The 17,810-nt window shown below is 35.8% G+C and overlaps 1 protein-coding gene across 1 annotated transcript in view; it reads left to right on the forward strand.

The window, feature by feature from the left end:
* Positions 1 to 17,810, forward strand: part of LOC108573811 (retinoic acid receptor RXR-alpha-B) — a 93,564-nt gene that overhangs the window by 53,356 nt on the left and 22,398 nt on the right. Inside the window, exons 2-3 of the mRNA XM_017936288.1 lie at positions 15,560 to 15,689; positions 17,306 to 17,467. Of these exons, the coding sequence (XP_017791777.1) occupies positions 15,560 to 15,689; positions 17,306 to 17,467 (292 nt within the window). The remainder of the gene's footprint in view (positions 1 to 15,559; positions 15,690 to 17,305; positions 17,468 to 17,810) is intronic.

Genomic DNA, 17,810 nt, shown 5'->3' on the forward strand with positions numbered 1-17,810 from the left:
GATTATTAATATGTATTTTGGGCCAAATTGGCCCAATTTCCGTATAAGTGTTAACCCTTTGAACTCGAAATTTTTTTAAAAATTTTGTTTTCAATAACTCCCTATTATTTTAAGAATTTTATCTGAAACGAACTTCAAAAGACATTTGGTTGACAGGAACCTATTTAAACAATTTTTTTACTAATTATATTGAAAATAGCATTAAGGGTCATATATACATATGTGTACCTATTGCTCATCCAGGTAAAAAAAATATTGTAAAATATTGTTGCCTCGCAAGAAATCGCGACGAACCCTCGGTTTGGCGGATTATCGTCAAAAACTTGTTCAATTACACTTGGCCGCCAGACTGAGGTACCGGTCCTCTCGCACGTACCGTACCCCCAGTGGAGAGGTCACTGGGAAAAACCCAAAAATGGGGGTTTCCTAATGTTTAGCAACAATCCCCTTCCCTTAGAAAGAGCTGCGTCCCACCTAAACAACCTCCTCCAATGAGGAGTCAGCACCTACAACCGCCAGAAGAAATCAGCCACCAATCAGCAACTGGCCGAGCGGATAAAACTAAGGAAACGAGGCAGAAGCGCGTCCTTTTTTGGAAGTCTTAGCAGTTGGTCTTACGAAAATTAATATTTTGATAGCCTCGTGGCGACATCACCTCAAGTATCACTCTGATCACTGATCACTCAAATAAAACTAGTTCTTAGCATTTCACACTGAATAAATTAAAGTGTGATTAAACTCGCGTACCGGTTCGACAATTAAGCATCGAATATTACGCGACCCGAACAACATTCGAGTCACATTCAACAAAGGAGTCCAAAGGGTTAATGCGGTAAACCCTCGTATAACTCAGATTTGTATAACACGACGCAAAAATTGTGACGATGTTCGTATAACATGACACATAAGTTTACATTTTCATAGTGTAGCAAAGTTCTCGTAATTGATGGTATATTATATTATATGGTAATTGTTTTATTGTGTACATACTGTAAGAAAGCAACAGTGTTAACAGGCAAGGTTTATCGCAACAATAACGAACTATAGGACCATCGCCCTTTTGGCGAAACTACTTGAAAAACTAAAATTGCAAAATAAATGTGAATAAAAGTGTAACAGCTTCCTTCACTTCAAGTAAAGTACGTAGTAACGAAATATTTTTAATTTTAACATTTGTCTGTTTCAAAATGAAAGAAAAAATATTTTACTGTTACATCTTAACTATTTATTTTACATTTTGTATACTTAGGGGTCTGCTGTATTTTATAAAAATTTTTAGAAGAGAGTTTACCGCCTATTCTCTATCGCTAATCAAAATAGAAAACTAAACTTCAGTTATACGTTGAAAAAAATTGGAGGAAACCTTTTTTTTACGGAGTATTGTGCATCATTTTCTTTTCTTTCTTTTTTTTTAATTGTACTCTAATTTTGGTGGACGTAGCGATCGAAGTGTGAGAAAGTAAAGGGATCGAAATAAAGCGTAACGCGATAAAACTGATCGTTTCGCGAAAGTCAAGATGCAACACAGACTGTTTTCTCGAAGTCGAAACTGCGAGAGAGATAGTAAAACAATCGTATTTGTGGGTTACTATACTACGTTATAGTTCACTGTTGCTGGCTTTTCTTCGCGTTTTCCATCCCGCTGGAACGTGGAATGCAACGAAACGGTGCAGTGAAACGGTTTATTGCTGTTTTCAAGGCTTCCAACGCTTCTTGGAACATAAATATTCATCTTCCTCCATGGTCCGAGGATAGTTTCGCAATATCGCATCGCGTTTAAAACGCTAATAATTATTGTTCCGTGGTACGTGTAACAGGATTCGATTCCACAAAACCAGATTCTACGGGAAATAAATTATTTCGCTTTTACTGTCTCACAGATGCAATTCGACAGACAATGTGCTTTTTTATGGATTTAACTTTTATTCTCTGTTTTGTTACTGTGACTGGGATGATTATTTTAAGCCAAATATTAGATCATGAGTAACGTCGCTTCTTATCTTGGTTCGATGTTCATACGCATCAAAAAGAAAATTTTTTTTTTTTTAATTTATTTTCCCTAGGTTTACTTTACAATCTGTAGAAGTACATTTGGTAAATTTGTGTAGCGTGTTTGAAGGTGTTGAGCATGAAAGTACTTATTTATTGGTCCACACCATGTTGCTGAACGATTAGATTTGAAAAACAAGAATAGAAGAAATTAAACAATTGAACTGGAAATTAACCCTTTGCACTCCTATGTCGAGTCGCACTCGACATTTTTAAATTGCCAGTTTAAATATGTATTATATTTCGCAATACTTTTTTTTATACTTAGATAAGCAACATTACGTATATGACCCTTTTTTGTAAAAAAAAAAAGTGCAATTGTTACAGAAAAGTGTCATATATATGTAACGAAGCAATTGTTTACATTGCTTCCTATCACCTAATTGTCCTTTGAGGTGCTTTTTAAATAAAGCACTTAAAATAATGTGGAGTTATTGGAAAGAAAATGAAAAAAGAATTCAGAGTGCAAAGGGTTAATACCATATCTACCATATTCTCCTGACCATTGTATCGTCATGTATTTCGTTCGCTAGAAAACTTTTTAAATGGTAGGATTTACTTATGAAGTTACTACTTAAAGTTAATATTTGATCAGTTTTTTAATACAACAGATAAGAATTTTTTTGAAAAGAGGATTAGGAAGTTACTTGAAAAATGGTAAATGATCCTCGCAAACAATGATTAATATATCGTCAATTAACAGTAAGTATAAATACTGTTACTTTTGCATTGAAACTGGGCTTCTAAAACGACATTATTTATGGGATGACCTAGTATTTGTAGTGTTGCAGTTTTCATCGGTGATTCATTAGCACATTATTTAGAAACTTAATGCTGTAATTTTATAAAGAGACAAGCTCTCAAACTTGAAGTTCTTCATTCGGAGCTTTTCCATAATACGTGTTTTATCTTCATCTTTTTATACTTCAGTAGTCAGACTTTATCTTCTTCACTTATGAAGATTACTTTCCCCTTCGAAGAGTGACAAACACAACCGCCTTTTTCAGTTCTTTTTTGCAGATTCTACAATTGAAACTTTTCATAGCACAACGTTGTAAGTGCCATTGTACATAATTTTTATTGGTATTAGAACAATCCTAACACTCCATAAAGAGGAAAGGAAATAGAAAAATTATTATTGTGCGGAAAACTATTAGGTCTACCGAAAAGTTCTGTCCGACAATGTCATCTCAAGATCCAAAGATGAGTCATTCCACAGAAATGGAATCCACAGATTACCATCACGCTGGGAAGTGGTTATTAGTAACGATGGAAATTATATTGTTCGGTAAATATTAATAAATGTATGGAAAATGTATTATTTTCTTTTAATTGAAAAACGGACAGAACTTTCCGGTAGACCTGATATTTTGTACTAATGAATGTTCAAAATACTCGTTTCTACATTTCATTAGTACATGTACACCATCTTCGTACTTTTTAGTACTTGAAACCTTGTGATTTAGAACCCTTCAGTTGTAGACGGTATGTCATTTTAAAATGAAGAAATGTTACTTTGTTATTAGCATTGCATATGCAGATATTCAATGATAAATCGACACATAAACAGAACATCTTTTTCAGTGAGTTTTTACTACTAAAAATGTATCAAAATATTAAATCAAATACCACTTGACTGTTAACTCAATTTAAGAAGACGAGATCATTCTTCTAATGCATTATACTTCAATAAATTTCTCCTTTTTGCAAGGGCTTTTTTGAGAGTATTAGGATATATTATACAATAATTCTTTCCATCAAGATGATCTCAAGTCCCTATGTAGGCAAAAGTACAGACGAAAGGTACATGTGTCCAGAATGCCGTTCATGTTAAAGGGGTATTTTAGTGTGACAGCCGTTTTTTTAGGCCTTCTTTGCTAATTTGTTATAGAAGTTCAGTAACAGTTATTAACATGAGCTTTATTCCTATGTATTTACTTGTCCTTGCAGAATGATTACAAATTTTTTTGTTGAGAAATAATTAAATATGGCTGCTGTGGAACACGTCAAACATGGGCATGAAAAAAAAAAGTACGTTGGTGTTTGTCATGATTTGAGCCGTTCTGCTTATCTGAATTTAAGAAATAAAATTGATTTTTATTTGGTATGCCTCTGGCTATGGTCGCAAGTAAAATAAGAGAAAAATATTGAAAATTAAAGAAATGGCGTTACTTTGAATACGAAATTTCGATTTTTTCGACTTTTTTTTTGTCTTTCGGAGGCTGCAAAAATTAGAAAAATATATATTTTGGAATAATTTTACTACCGACCATAGCCATATATGTGCTAAAGACATGTGCAAAATTTGAGTTTGATTGATACAGTAGTTTTTGAGATATCGTAGCAACCATTTTAAAAAACATGGTTTCGAGAAAAAAACGTTTAAAGTTTTAATTGCAATTTACGGATAATTTCATTTAGGATACGGTCCAGGATCGTAGAGGGGACGTTCCTCTTCTTGAAACAAATGTTGTTGAGCTGCTCTTTCTTCTTTCCGATCGGTTCTGGCTTTTTTAGTGAAGTCATTTATGCGTTGTTCCGCGCGATTGATGCGAGTTTTGTTACAGCAATTCACATACATTTCAATTATCCATTATTAAATATAATTACTGCCAAATAAGGAGAGGAAGGTTTATGATTAACGTCGACATTTGGTTTCTATTTTATTTCTTTACTTGTGTTAATAAACTATCATTGTTGTTACATTAAATACACTTTTACGAACCTCAGTCACAAGTCCAAGTAAATTCCACATATACATATATACATATGTGCAGATTACCACGCGGTTTACTATTGCGAAATTCCATTTTCTCTATCGTCGACCTTTGATGCGTCACACTAAACGAGCTATAACTTCGTTATTTTATCGAATGCAACTGTGAAATGTTAAGAGTACATTTTTCAAGAGTTGTACTTTCAACATATGCAAAAAAGGAATCAATTTTTTCAAACCGTCACACTAGAATACCCCCTTAACGGGGTGCAACAATAAAAGACTGAATTAGGTGTTTTATTCGTATAAGTCTTGATCACAAGATAAGACATATACTTTTTGTTTGTTTAAAGTCCATTCGAACACTTATATATCTTTTGTAAACTCTTAAAAAAAAAAAACTTTTAGGGTAAATGGACCACCTACATAATTCTTTAAAATACTCGATAGATTTCACGACCATTACCATACTTCAGTTCTATATGTTGTACTTCCCAGGAGTTCATCTAATTACGTTGCATTTAAGTACATATTGTAAAATGTAACTTTTCGTTCTTTTAATTTAACGTAGGTGTAAAAATTTCTTCCCCTACAATTTCGTCTTTGCGACATGTAAAAACAGACATATGTTCTCTTAAATTTTACTGCATAGTATCGAATTTGAAGCGTTTTTAACGTGTTTTTGTATTTTTAACGTTTTTTTGAATAGCTGGACCAGTGTTATAATTTTTTGATATGCTTATTGTTGCAGCAGTATTATAATTTTTGTGTTATTGAAAATTATTGCTGTAAGTTCATTTAATTTGCAAAAAATAATTAAGCAAAAACCTCTGCATTTTATTCAATTAATTATAAACGAAATTCTACCTTTAAAAAGAAAGTGGTCCATCACGCTACGATTTACCCTACTTAAAAAAAAAAAAATCGCAAAAATATCTTATTTCAAATGTTACTAGTTCATAATAAAATACTTTTTTACGATTCCCAAGTTACGAATCACATTAAAAAGGTAAATCGTATCAATATTATACAATAGAAGCACAACGGCCTGGAACTCTTTTCGACGTCATTTATACATATACATATTATACATATAGACCAATGTGTCTAATAAAGCTTTTACACTACCGGCCAAAAGTTTGGAATCACTACGTAAATTAAGAGAAACAGGATATTTCTAAGAAAAATTGAACGCCTACAAAGTAATTGAGGAAGTTTTATTTGTCAAAATACTTATAAGTTGAATATTTTTCATTTTATATTATTTTTTGTACGAAGAAATAGATATTTTTCTTTAAATTGCCTTTTAATCAAAAAGCCGCCCTTACTTCTAATGACAGCCTGACATATCCTGGGCATCCTGGCAATTAGTTTTACGAGTATTTCTAACTTTAAACTTTTCCATGCTTCTTATAGTAGTTGCCAAAGGTGTCCTTTCGATGTTGGACAGTGCAACCGGATATTCCGATCGAGCTCTTCCCACAAAAATTCTATCGGGTTCAAATCCGGTGATTGTGCTGGCCATGTCATATTCCTCAAGACTCGTTCTGTTTCTTTTTGCAATAAGAACCCTTTACATAATTTAGATGAGTGCTTAGGGTCGTTGTCTTGCTGCATAATAAAATTTCTACGTATTAATCGGTGACCTGATGGTAGAGCGTGCTGCTCGAGTATCTGGTTGTAGTCTTCTTTTTTCATTGTATTTTCTATTTTGATTAGGTCTCCTACTCCAACCGTTGAGAAACATCCCCAGACCATAACTGAACTACCACCAGGTTTAACAGTAGGTACAATACACTCTGGCAATATTTTTTCTTGTACAGATCGGCGAACAAATATCCTTCGGTGCGATCCAAATATTTCGAACTTGGATTTGTCAGTCCAAAGAACCTTACCCCAGTCCGTAGGTGTCCAATTTTTGTGAATTTTTGCCCAATCCAACCGCATTTTACGATTTTTCGACGAAAGCAATGGTTTCCTGACTGCTATCCCAATCCAACCGCATTTTATGATTTTTCGACGAAAGCAATGGTTTCCTGACTGCTATATGGCAATTTAAACCATCATCTCTGAGCCGCCATTTCACCGTGGTCAGAGATATTGGATTCGGTCTACTATCATTAAATCCTACACGAATTTCCGAGGCCGTTAATCGTCTGTTTCGTTTGCAAATAATATTTATTCTTACATCTTCAGCTCTCAACGTGATTTTGGGTCTTCCTGACCGTGGTTTGTCTTTCAAACTACCAGTATCCGCAAAACGTTTTACTGTACCCAGCACGCCCTTGTATGACACTTTCAATTTCCTTGCAATATTCCGCAAAGAATAACCTTCCTTTCTAAGTGTAATAATTGCACTTCGAGTTTCAATACTAATTTCTATTCTTTTTGCCAGTTTAAAGTATTAATGTAAAATTTTAGCCGCTGATCACGTTTCAACCCCTTCGTTCACGAGAATGGTGGCAATGTATAACAAATGTCCGATTTATAAACAAAAGAATCGCGAATTCCTATATAAGGCGAAAACAGAGTATATTTCCCGGCAGTAGAACAGTTGATTCCGAGCGTTGCCTTAAACTGAGTGTATGAATTATATAATAGTATTATGGTCATAAGAAAATGCTGAAATCTCTTAAAGTATAATTGAACTTACTATACATAAATGAACATACACTAGTGTATGTACCTTCTGTCCTACATGTATCTCCTATTAGCGCGAAAACGTTCTCGCGAGACATTCGTTATTAATGTGGCAGCACTTACGGAACACGATACCGTCTATTATGTTTCTTTTTAATAACGCCACTGGGTGTCTTTTGTCGCGTCCCATCAGCCCCTTGCTCCTCTTATCTCCTGCCACTGTTATATCCATGGTATTACCTCCCTCTTTTCGTCCATTCTTTCCCCGGTCTCGAGTTTCAGTCGCGAAAAATTCACCGAAAGATCCCCTTACGCCGCGTCGTAGATGTTTCATTAATACTCTCCGCCTCGTCTTCTCTTGCAAGGATGTGCTTGCAGAGAAGTGGCATAATTTTTTTACATCAAGCGAAATTTGAGATCTAGAGATAGCGAAATACGTGACAGTATCATGGTTTGGAAAGTAATTGGAGTGCGAAAATTGGTTATTTTTTTTTTCAGCATTCCTAGGTTCGCTGTACTTAGGCATCAAGAGAGAGGAAAATATGCGACGGTATTACGTTTTGGAAAGTATTATTGGAGATTGAAAATTGGCTGTTCTTTATTTTAATGTTTCTAAGTTCTTTATGTTTATAATTAGTTTTAAAGTGCACTGTGCGTTGGTTTATTTTGTTAGCTGAGGTTAGAAGAATGGATTGAAAGGGAAATGGAGAAATACTTCGTTACCAGTTATATTAACTAATATAAGGGTTGATGAAATTATAAATCTGTATAGTATTTTGTGATTTTGCAGAATGTTACCATTTTAGTGGGATTTTATGGCTCTGCGTTAACTCTTTCACTGCTGTTGACGCCTATAGGCGTTTTTGACACATTGTACCTTCTAATCCTTAATTTTTCTTTTTTGCGCGTTTCCACCTTAATTTACTAAAATAAATTTAAAAACGATGAATTATGAATTAAAAGTTTTATAAAAATTTGAAGATGCCAAAACGAAAGGTTCTGAAAACCTTTATCGTCTGCCACGCGTGTTACATACTAAAATCTGCTGTAGCGAAGCAGTTAATATTCTACGAATATTATCTCACTGTATTAATATTTTATAATAGTATCGAATATGTGTCTCTATTATTTGTGACGCTGAGGAACATCAATATTTTACGACCATTTTGTGACTCTATATAACATTACTATTTTATGACTTCCCAGAATATTAGCATTTTACTGCTACTTTGTAGCTCTCTGAAGTATTGTAACAAAAGTGCCATGTAATGTGTTTCTTGAATTCGTCTCAACGTTCTCTACAATATAATGAAAAAAAATTATACGGTTCCATTTAGAAAAACTCAGGGCGACCTTGGGTTCACTATGAAAACAAACTATTTTCGAAATTTTCATTATCGTTGTATGCACAACTTCTTCCCATCTTTTTGGCAGAGCCATTACGCCGTCGCTATAATTTCTTCAGTTTTCCAGTAAAATATTTTTCAATGTTATTTCTTATAGAGTCGACATTGTCGAACTTTTTGCCCACTAAACAATCTGACAAGGCAACGTTCCCAACAGAATTCAGGTAATTTTTTCCGATTTAATAGTTCTGGACGTTTCACTGCTATTGCTTCTCTTAACTTTTCTAACCGAGCCACAGTACACGTCTAAATGAATGGTTTCATTTCTCGAAAGTAACTCGAAATACGAAACACATCGTGAAGACGACCTAATATTTTTCATTGCATCGTCGCAAATGGCTGAAAAATCGTGTTGTATGTTAGAGCGATGAACACTCTGTATACTTTTCACTCTTCCTTTCAAATCCTGTCGTTCGTACATACTCCTGCAAACTTCTTCCTAATTTTCATCCATCACGCAGTATTAGAATTTCCGCGAAACTGCCAACATCTTTCATCCCCTTTCATCTGGCAGTATACAGTGACTGTCACTTAAAATCGTACACCTAGCGGTTCGGCCGTTTTTTTTTTTTTTTCAATAAAACGTGAAAATTGTACTAAACGATTAAAACCTATACGCAGGCGTATAGTTTAATGCTTCTTTATTTGGCATACAGCAAAACTATAACAAAATGTTTAGTAATACTTAGTAAATTAGATAAAATTTGTCATTACATATGATAATCGTACAGAAAGAATTAGATACATTTTTACAATATGTAATATGTAACGTAAATAACTTATATTAATATTTCGTAGGGTAACCAAATGCATTTTCAACACGTTCTAGTCGTCGAGGAACTGATTTTATCAAATTTGTAAGCCTCTTGTAAAGCTTTTCTAAGACCTTCCTTATTTGTAATGTTGTGTAATCGTATTTTCCTGTCTAATTCGTATCGGGAGATTGGGGAGGTGTTTGCAAAAAACCGGCCGAACCGCTAGTTGTACGAATTTAAGCGACAGTCACTGTATATGCGTTACCAACTCACGGAACGAGACGCAATAACGCATCCCCAGGATGATCAGAGGAGGACTCGCCGAGCGTTTTGTCGCTGTGGTACGAGAACACGATCGATACTCTTTCGACGGCCACGCGAGAGAGGGACATGACCATTCCCAATTTCACGTTCTCTTCTGATTCGCCCTTGAAAATCAGGTTGCTCGAGCGTTCGATACGCTCGGCTCACCTTTAAAGGTGAATATTGCTTAAATATTGAGAAGCCAACGCACTTGACTCATTGTTGCCGTAGGTCGTTCTGTTATTTACGCCCTTCCTTCCTCCTAACACGGCGCCACCTGGTAATTTATGTTCTTTTCTTTCCAGCAGGCCGTTATGAAAAATGCATGCGGCTCGTTGTAAATGTCTGATCTTTTTTTTTTTTCTTTTTTTTTAACCGATGAATGATGACTGTTTTTTTTTCTTGTTCTTTTAGTTCGAGAAAAGATTAGACGGGGAATAAATGAAATTTGAAATGTAAATTTCTTAGCGTTGGTGAAGTTTTGATTTAAGGATATTTTGTACGTGTAGTTTATATTGAATATTGTTGAGATTGTTGCTTGAACACTGCAGCTTGGCACTGCTAACTTGAAAACTGCAGCGTAATTATAATTAAGTTAGGAACTTTGGAGACACGAGAGTTGTCTGGCTAATGTCACTTTCTTGTTTCACGTTATTAATAGTCACATTAGCGCTCCTTGTGCCTGCAGTCTAAGCAATCGTGCAGTTCCAACATTGTCACAAATTACAAATTCATTGCACAGCCTAAGTTCTCATTTCACTCAATAATAATTCTGTCACAGGAACTTATCCACAAACTTATCGAACAAAACTTGTGATATTTCTTGGAAATTTTTAAGCTTCGTTATATTGGATTATGGGAGTTATTGGTTGTTAAATAATTAATAATCCTCATTTTAAACTATAAACTTTTATTAGACACAAGGAAGGTTCGCTTTTCTACTTGATGGTAAGAGCACTGTATACAGACTGAGAATGCTCCTACGCAACGCCCTAATATTGTCTACGACCCCGCTTGGGACCGAAGGGCCTTTTGTCACGTATCATAAACATTTAGATCTTTACTAAACAGAGGTGGTAAGGCTAAACGGATTTCTCCGAACGTGTACAAAAGTAATATATACTTCCTAGTAAGGCGTTAGATTAATTTTTGTTATATCTAACTGACTGATAAATCTAACACGTTATATCGTGATTTTGAAATTATTACTTGACTATTGATCATTTTAACAGTTGAGACATTCTGTTATTCCAGGAAGAACGCTTCGATAATTTTGCTTCTATACTGAGATCCAATTTTCTGAGCAAAGGGTTTGAAGGTTAAATCCTTGCTTCTCTCACTAAAATATAAAAATGTAATCAACGTGAGTAGGTATATGAATCAAGTTTTACTGTATCTTGTTTAGTTCATTAATAGTGACATCTTCTCATGGAAAAATTAAAGAAAGAAATGAAGAATTCTTTGAAAAATTACATCTTTGCTTTCAAGCTATATTTTTCAATTCTAACATACCAATATGCATACGAAGGACCTAAATTTTAGTAGTTTACTTTGAAGATATATCGCTATACTAATCATTGCATGTAAATTGAACATTACATCTTTCTCTTGTGCAGTAGAATAAAATCGGAGTAATTCTATTTTTTGCTAAATGTGTATGTCTCTCTACACAGGCCTCGGTTATATCGACGTTCAATTTGCCTGGAATTCTTACAATTTACGGGAAGAGTAATTTCCTTTAAATTGTGATTCGAGGTTGGAGCAAAGTACAAAGAAAAGGGTGAATTTTATTTGCAAAAAGTGAAACACATTCTACTCGCAGTAGAACAATCCGTTCCAACTCCTCCTCCTCCTCGAGTCAACGCCCTAACACGTAAATTTCGTCAGACCACGATATTAGCGTTCTCACTACAGAGAACATCGGTCAAACACCACTTCTTCTTCTCGCGCGTACGTTTGTGTGATGCACGATCGTTTTCGAGCGTTGCACCATTGTGTTTGTGTCTGGTCAAGGTGCCCGACACTGCCGGTATTATATACCGGACTTGGCCTTGCAGCCACTCTCGTGTCCTCGTCTCCCGCCCTCTTTGATACGATTTAAAGCCGCGTTCACAATTCGCGCCGCTAGAGTTCAAACTAGCGGTGGGAGTGATGCAAGTCTTTTGCACGATTTTCGAGGAATTCGGTGATCGAGCAGTTGTTTTGAAAATTTGACACGTTAATCCTTGTGTCAATAACCAGAATTGTCGTCTACTTTATCGTCCAATTTTAGTAGTTTTCTGATAACAAAATTCTAAACTTGAGGCAAACACGGATAGGAAATGTGCCAAATAGCAACGATCTGGCCGGATATTTAAATCTTTTACCTGGAAGATCAAATATTTTAAGTGAGAATTTTGCAAAAGGGTACCCGGTTAGGAATCCAATTTCACTGCCCGAAATATAAGCGGTATTTAACAATTTTTGTTTGGTAAACTAGTAAAGATATCGTAATAATTCTTCTTTTTTTTCATAGAAAGGGACATTCTTAGACTATAATGAAAAAATTTTGTTCAATGTTATTTTTAATATTGTTATTGTAAAGCTTACGCTTTAAGTTGGCACTGGTTTAGTTCGAACAGGAAGTGCAACTTCTTCTAAATTTCAATTATAAGATATGTATCTTACTGTTCTGAATAGTATTTCAAAATTTTTATTTCTATAAATATATTTTCCTGTTTTTTTTTTTTTTTCTATAATTATCGAGTATCTGTTATATTTTTCTGTAGACAGTATATTTTGTTACACCAGCTGTTATTATAATATTCGTCAATACAAATCATTTTATAAAGATTGAACAAAATAATAAAACGATGATTACAATAGAGTGAAAGTGACAGTGGAGATTATGCACCAAAAAGAAACATAATCTTAAAAAGTCCAAACTCGGACCGTATTATTTCAAGTGCCATGACTGCGTTCAATGAATCAGAGTAACAAAGACAGCACAGAATTCTGCGGAAAACTCAGTTCAGTAGGTTAATCACTCGACGTTCAATGGCGGCGCATCTTTAAAAGGTTAAACGACACTTCGGCCACTGATCGTCTGCGTGTGTTTCCGCGGGAAATATAATTACCTCGAGGTCGTAACTCTCCTTCGCGACTTCTATTTCGAGTGTTACGCTCGCCTCATTCACGTCGTTTATTAAATGTCGTTGCTTTAATTACGCAACGAGCAATTGTGCAAACGGGTCTGAAGGTCGTCGACAGACTTCGAAACGAAAGCTCTTTTCGTTTCGTTTCAAACGTCAAGTCCAACTTTTCTAGACAAAAATTCTCGCGTTTCGCAGTTCTATTGCAAGCGGCAAGCGGCTTTTCACACTTGAACGCTGTCCTACGAGAAGGATGATGCTTCGATCCTCAAGAAGATTCGGGTAACCTGACCCCGTTGAGGCTAGTGTGTCAAGGGTAACGTGTGCTGGTTCATGACGTAAGAACTCCCGTGGAAATTACCTGTTGCAAGGTTAGCAAACAACCGAGTGGCGAGAAAAAGCAAACTGAGCTTCAGGGAATCGAGTAGCAGAAGCTTTCTTAGAATTGCTTCTATCTGGCAGATGAACAATGTAGATAATATTTGATAATCTGTTAGGGAAAACTCTAACCGCTAGCGAAATAACCACGTGTAAACGTCCTAGTAAAGTATCGAGCTAAAAATAAGGGATACGTCGAAGCAGTAGTGTTATAGATATTAGAGTGTTGAGTAGTGGATGAATCTTTTTGTGGTATCGAATCGTTTCGTGCGCGAGAGAAATGGAAAAATGATGGGGCATGGAAGAGGAAGGGAGAGTGGCGAATAACATAAGAGGACCTGGCTTTCCTGGAAGTTCCTCCATTTTGTTTGTCTCTTCTCATCTCTGTTCAATATTTTGAAGTTTTCTCTAGTATTTTCTAGTTTCTCTTGCTACTCTGATTTTTCTAAACTATCTCTAGCTTCCCCCGAATCTCCCGATCTTTCTCTGCTTCTCCTTGGATTCTGTGTGTTTCCTTGCCTGCATATAGCTCTATTCGACCCTCCTGAACCTCCTTCGGTACTTCCTAGCTTCTCTTGGTACACAAATTTCTCTCAATTCTATCTAACTCCGCTTGGCTCTCCCTGTCTCTCCCCGGTTCTCCGTGGCTCTCCCGGGTTCTACACACTCCCACTCGCTTTTGCAGGCTCTTCTTCGTCATTCCCGACAATTACACCCCTCTCCCATTCGTTCATTGCCAATGGAGGGTGACGATGCCCGGCGGAACCCCATTTAAGCGTCATTTATCTTCTGGTCATCTCGAGCTGCCGCAGAAAAGCTACGACACGCCGTGTACACGCTAAGGTCTGCGAATCGAGCTCGAAATAGAGCGTTAAAAAAGCAGCGCGATGACGGAGCAACGCGAATTACGACGACGAAGCGTCGCAATCGAGCAATTTGTATTCTTGCTCGACGTTGCTGCTACTTCTTACTACGGAGACACAAAACTGCTGCTGTTGCTGCGCCGTTTGTAATTACGCGACGCCCTCCATTTTCTCGTCTTGTTAGAGCTGTTACCCATTTTCTCCCTACGTCGAAAGGAAACAGGGCTTTTTGCAGAAAAAAATTCACGATACACAAATGACGCGAAGCAATGTTTCAACCTGTAATTTAGACCGTGTTGATAATTCCGCGATAGTGCATTCAGAGAAGTTTAACGATCGTTGTAACTGACGGCGATGCTATATTTAGATATCTGGCTGTTCATCAGAGAAACGTTATGACGCGTGTGGAACACATAGTTACGTTCATCTTCGATTCTTGTTCTTCCTGTAACTGTAAATCGTCGACTCTCGCGTAATTAACGTGGCTGCATCGCGGATCAAGACGCGTCGTCCTCGATCTATCGGTCGACGATGTGGAATCGCGACTGACCGAGGCTGAAAGTAAAAGGACGACGCGTCGTAAATATTAATGGGGTAAAAGTGTAATTTTGCGGAGAGAATCATTGAGAGGCAATATCGTTTGAGATACGTAGAAACGTTTCCTGAAATTGAAACATTTCGCTGTTCAGAACGATTATTACCATTAGTCAGAATTTTTAAGGGTGAAAATTCTAAGCAATTAATTTGAAGAATTAGAAGTAAGAAATTGCAACAGCTCTCTACCGTGTGTCTGCACAATATTTTTCTTCCATTTTAGATTTCATAATTCAATTTTCTTCGTTTAACATAGATATATTAGTAATGAAAAAATAATAAAGAGTTAACACGTTCTCTGTCCAACGACTATGAATGCAAACTTAATCTTCCAAAAACAAATGACAAATTATCTCGCCTTTTTTTAGGACATATTCCTTGCATTCAAATAGCATTGTTAATTTAATTGTTTTCATAATAATTCAAACATAGACTTCCTTTTGTATCATAAAAGCATGTGTGTACGTGGACGAGTTCAAATTGTCCTGAGTCATATGTGGTTTAGTGGACAGTTAACGTTTTAATACTTCATAAAGTGGTGCACTCACTATGGACCAATTAAAATAAGGCAACATCTATCGTGACTTGGAAAACAAAACATTCAACGAGAAGTTGTTAGAAGTCGAAATTAAATTAACCTGACAATTTTTCTTCTTTGAAATGTAAATTTTGTAATTGAATAAAATTCTAGGTTTTTATTTTATAAAAAAAATGTTTGTTGCAGGGCTGAGTCTGGACAACAGCAATATGTCCATGTCCTCCGTGGGCCCACAGAGTCCACTGGACATGAAGCCCGACACAGCGAGCCTCATCAACACCGGAAACTTCAGCCCTTCCGGTCCAAATAGTCCGGGGTAAGTAGCAACGTCAGATGCAAAGCTGTTTTTGGAACTTAACAGTTGACGAACAGTGTGTCGATGGAAGAGAGTGTGTGCACTGATACATGATCGAATCAGTTCGACAGATGTCAAGAAAATAGTATTCTGGCGACAGACGTCGTAAATCGAGGGTATACTATGAGCGTAGTCGCGTCCTCGGTAATATTGGGCAAAATACTTCCCCTTCTTTTCCTCCGTTTTATTCTCCGCTTGTAACGCATAAAACGTCGAGCCAATTTTCAAGGGAGAGGAATTTCAAACTGTACAAAATTAAAAGTAGTAATTCTTAATAAAGTGTAGTAAATTAAATTTGTTCCAAATTAGGGTACGTCAACCCTACGTTAGTCTAGTGAATTTTCATGGGATTTTGAGAATTTTTGAGAGTTTAAGAACTTGAACCCATTGAAATGTTATTCGTGAATTTGAGGATAGGGGGATTTTAAAGTCGACAAAGCGAGATAAATTGAATTTCTTCGATTTAATATGTAAAAATAAAAATTCGAAAATTGTGACGTTAGGTTTGTCAGATCGCAACAGACTTAGCCACAGTTACAAAGAATTAAAATTAATGTTATTTTCAATGAAGAAAATTGGATGTTTCAAGTGTTACAATTTCGATTTTGAATGAATACAGGGTGCTTGAAAGAAATGTTGTTTAAAATATTAACAATATAGGCAATCACATTTGCAATTTTCTGTTGAACAGGGTAATTTACTTAACTTGACGACTTGAAATTATTCATAAACTACTTATTATATGAAGCAGTGTATGAAGCAATTTTTCCTACATTGTTTACACAAAGGTTTATAGATCACCTTGATTTTTTTATAATGGAACACAGTATATTTCTTCACGGAAATTAAAAGAGCATGAAAAACTGAGTAAATAAGTTTAATATGCATGCCCAATTTTTTCATAAGTTCGCACGTTTTAATGAGAGGATTAAAATTACGGTGTCCTGAGAATTAAAATTACAAAAAAATTTTTTAAATTAGAAATTGACGAATTTAAAATTAAAATTAAAAATTTGAAAGGTCAAAAGAATTTGAGTGTTTGAAAAGTTGCAAATGTGGACATTTCTCAGTTTGAAAATCAGAAAACTTAAAAGTGTGAAATTCGAAAACTCGAGAATTGGAAATTTGAAAATTTGAAAATTCGTAAGTTTGAAAATTTCAAAGCAAGCTTGTACACTTAGTATCCGAATATTTTTTAGAGTAACTGTATGTGCATATGGTAGCGAACGTCTTAAGAAGACTTCTTTTAACCCTTACGTCAATAACTGGGTACCTGGGTACCCTTTTGCATAATTCTCACTTAAAATATTTGATCTTCCAGGTAAAAGATTTAAATATCCGGCCAGATCGTTGTTATTTGGCACATTTCCTATCCGTGTTTGCCTCAAGTTCAGTATTTTGTTATCAGAAAACTACTAAAATTGGACGATAAAGTAGACGACAATTCTGGTTATTGTCATAAGGGTTAAACAGTATATGATTGTTAAAATTCGCGAGTCAAAGACACAGTATTTTGCTCGATCCGGGACAGTAGCTTCGTAGGCCGAGTTTTTGTTATTCTCTTCTTTGCATGTAAGATCCTTCAACGCTGGTTGTCACAGCAACCTTCTGAGCACGTCGCCGAGTGGCCAGAACAAAGCAGTTGCGCCCTACCCGCCGAACCACCCTCTTTCCGGAAGCAAGCACCTCTGCTCGATCTGCGGTGACCGTGCCAGCGGAAAGCACTATGGCGTCTATAGGTGAGTTGAATATCTATGCCAGAAAATTCTCCAATCGTGGGTTATTCATTTCGTGCTGATGATAAATCTGAGAAATCGTGTGCCAAGTAGGTTTCGAAGCTTCTGTAATTGGATCCGTCTTGTATATTTCTTTTTGGGATAGGGGATGAGGAATTGAAGACTCGATTATTACATCGTCATTGTAGTCTGCAATTTTTTACATTCAATTGATCAATTTCTTCTTTTACAAATTTCTTTACTCTTTCTCTTATATTTTATATTTAATTGTTCAGTTTTTCTTTGTTGAAATTTGTTTATTCTTTTCCATGCATGCATGCATTTTGTAGTTCTGTATTTTTTATAT

Source organism: Habropoda laboriosa, unplaced genomic scaffold, assembly GCF_001263275.1.
Source record: "Habropoda laboriosa isolate 0110345459 unplaced genomic scaffold, ASM126327v1 scaffold155, whole genome shotgun sequence".
In the NCBI taxonomy this organism is placed as follows: Eukaryota; Metazoa; Arthropoda; class Insecta; order Hymenoptera; family Apidae; genus Habropoda; species Habropoda laboriosa.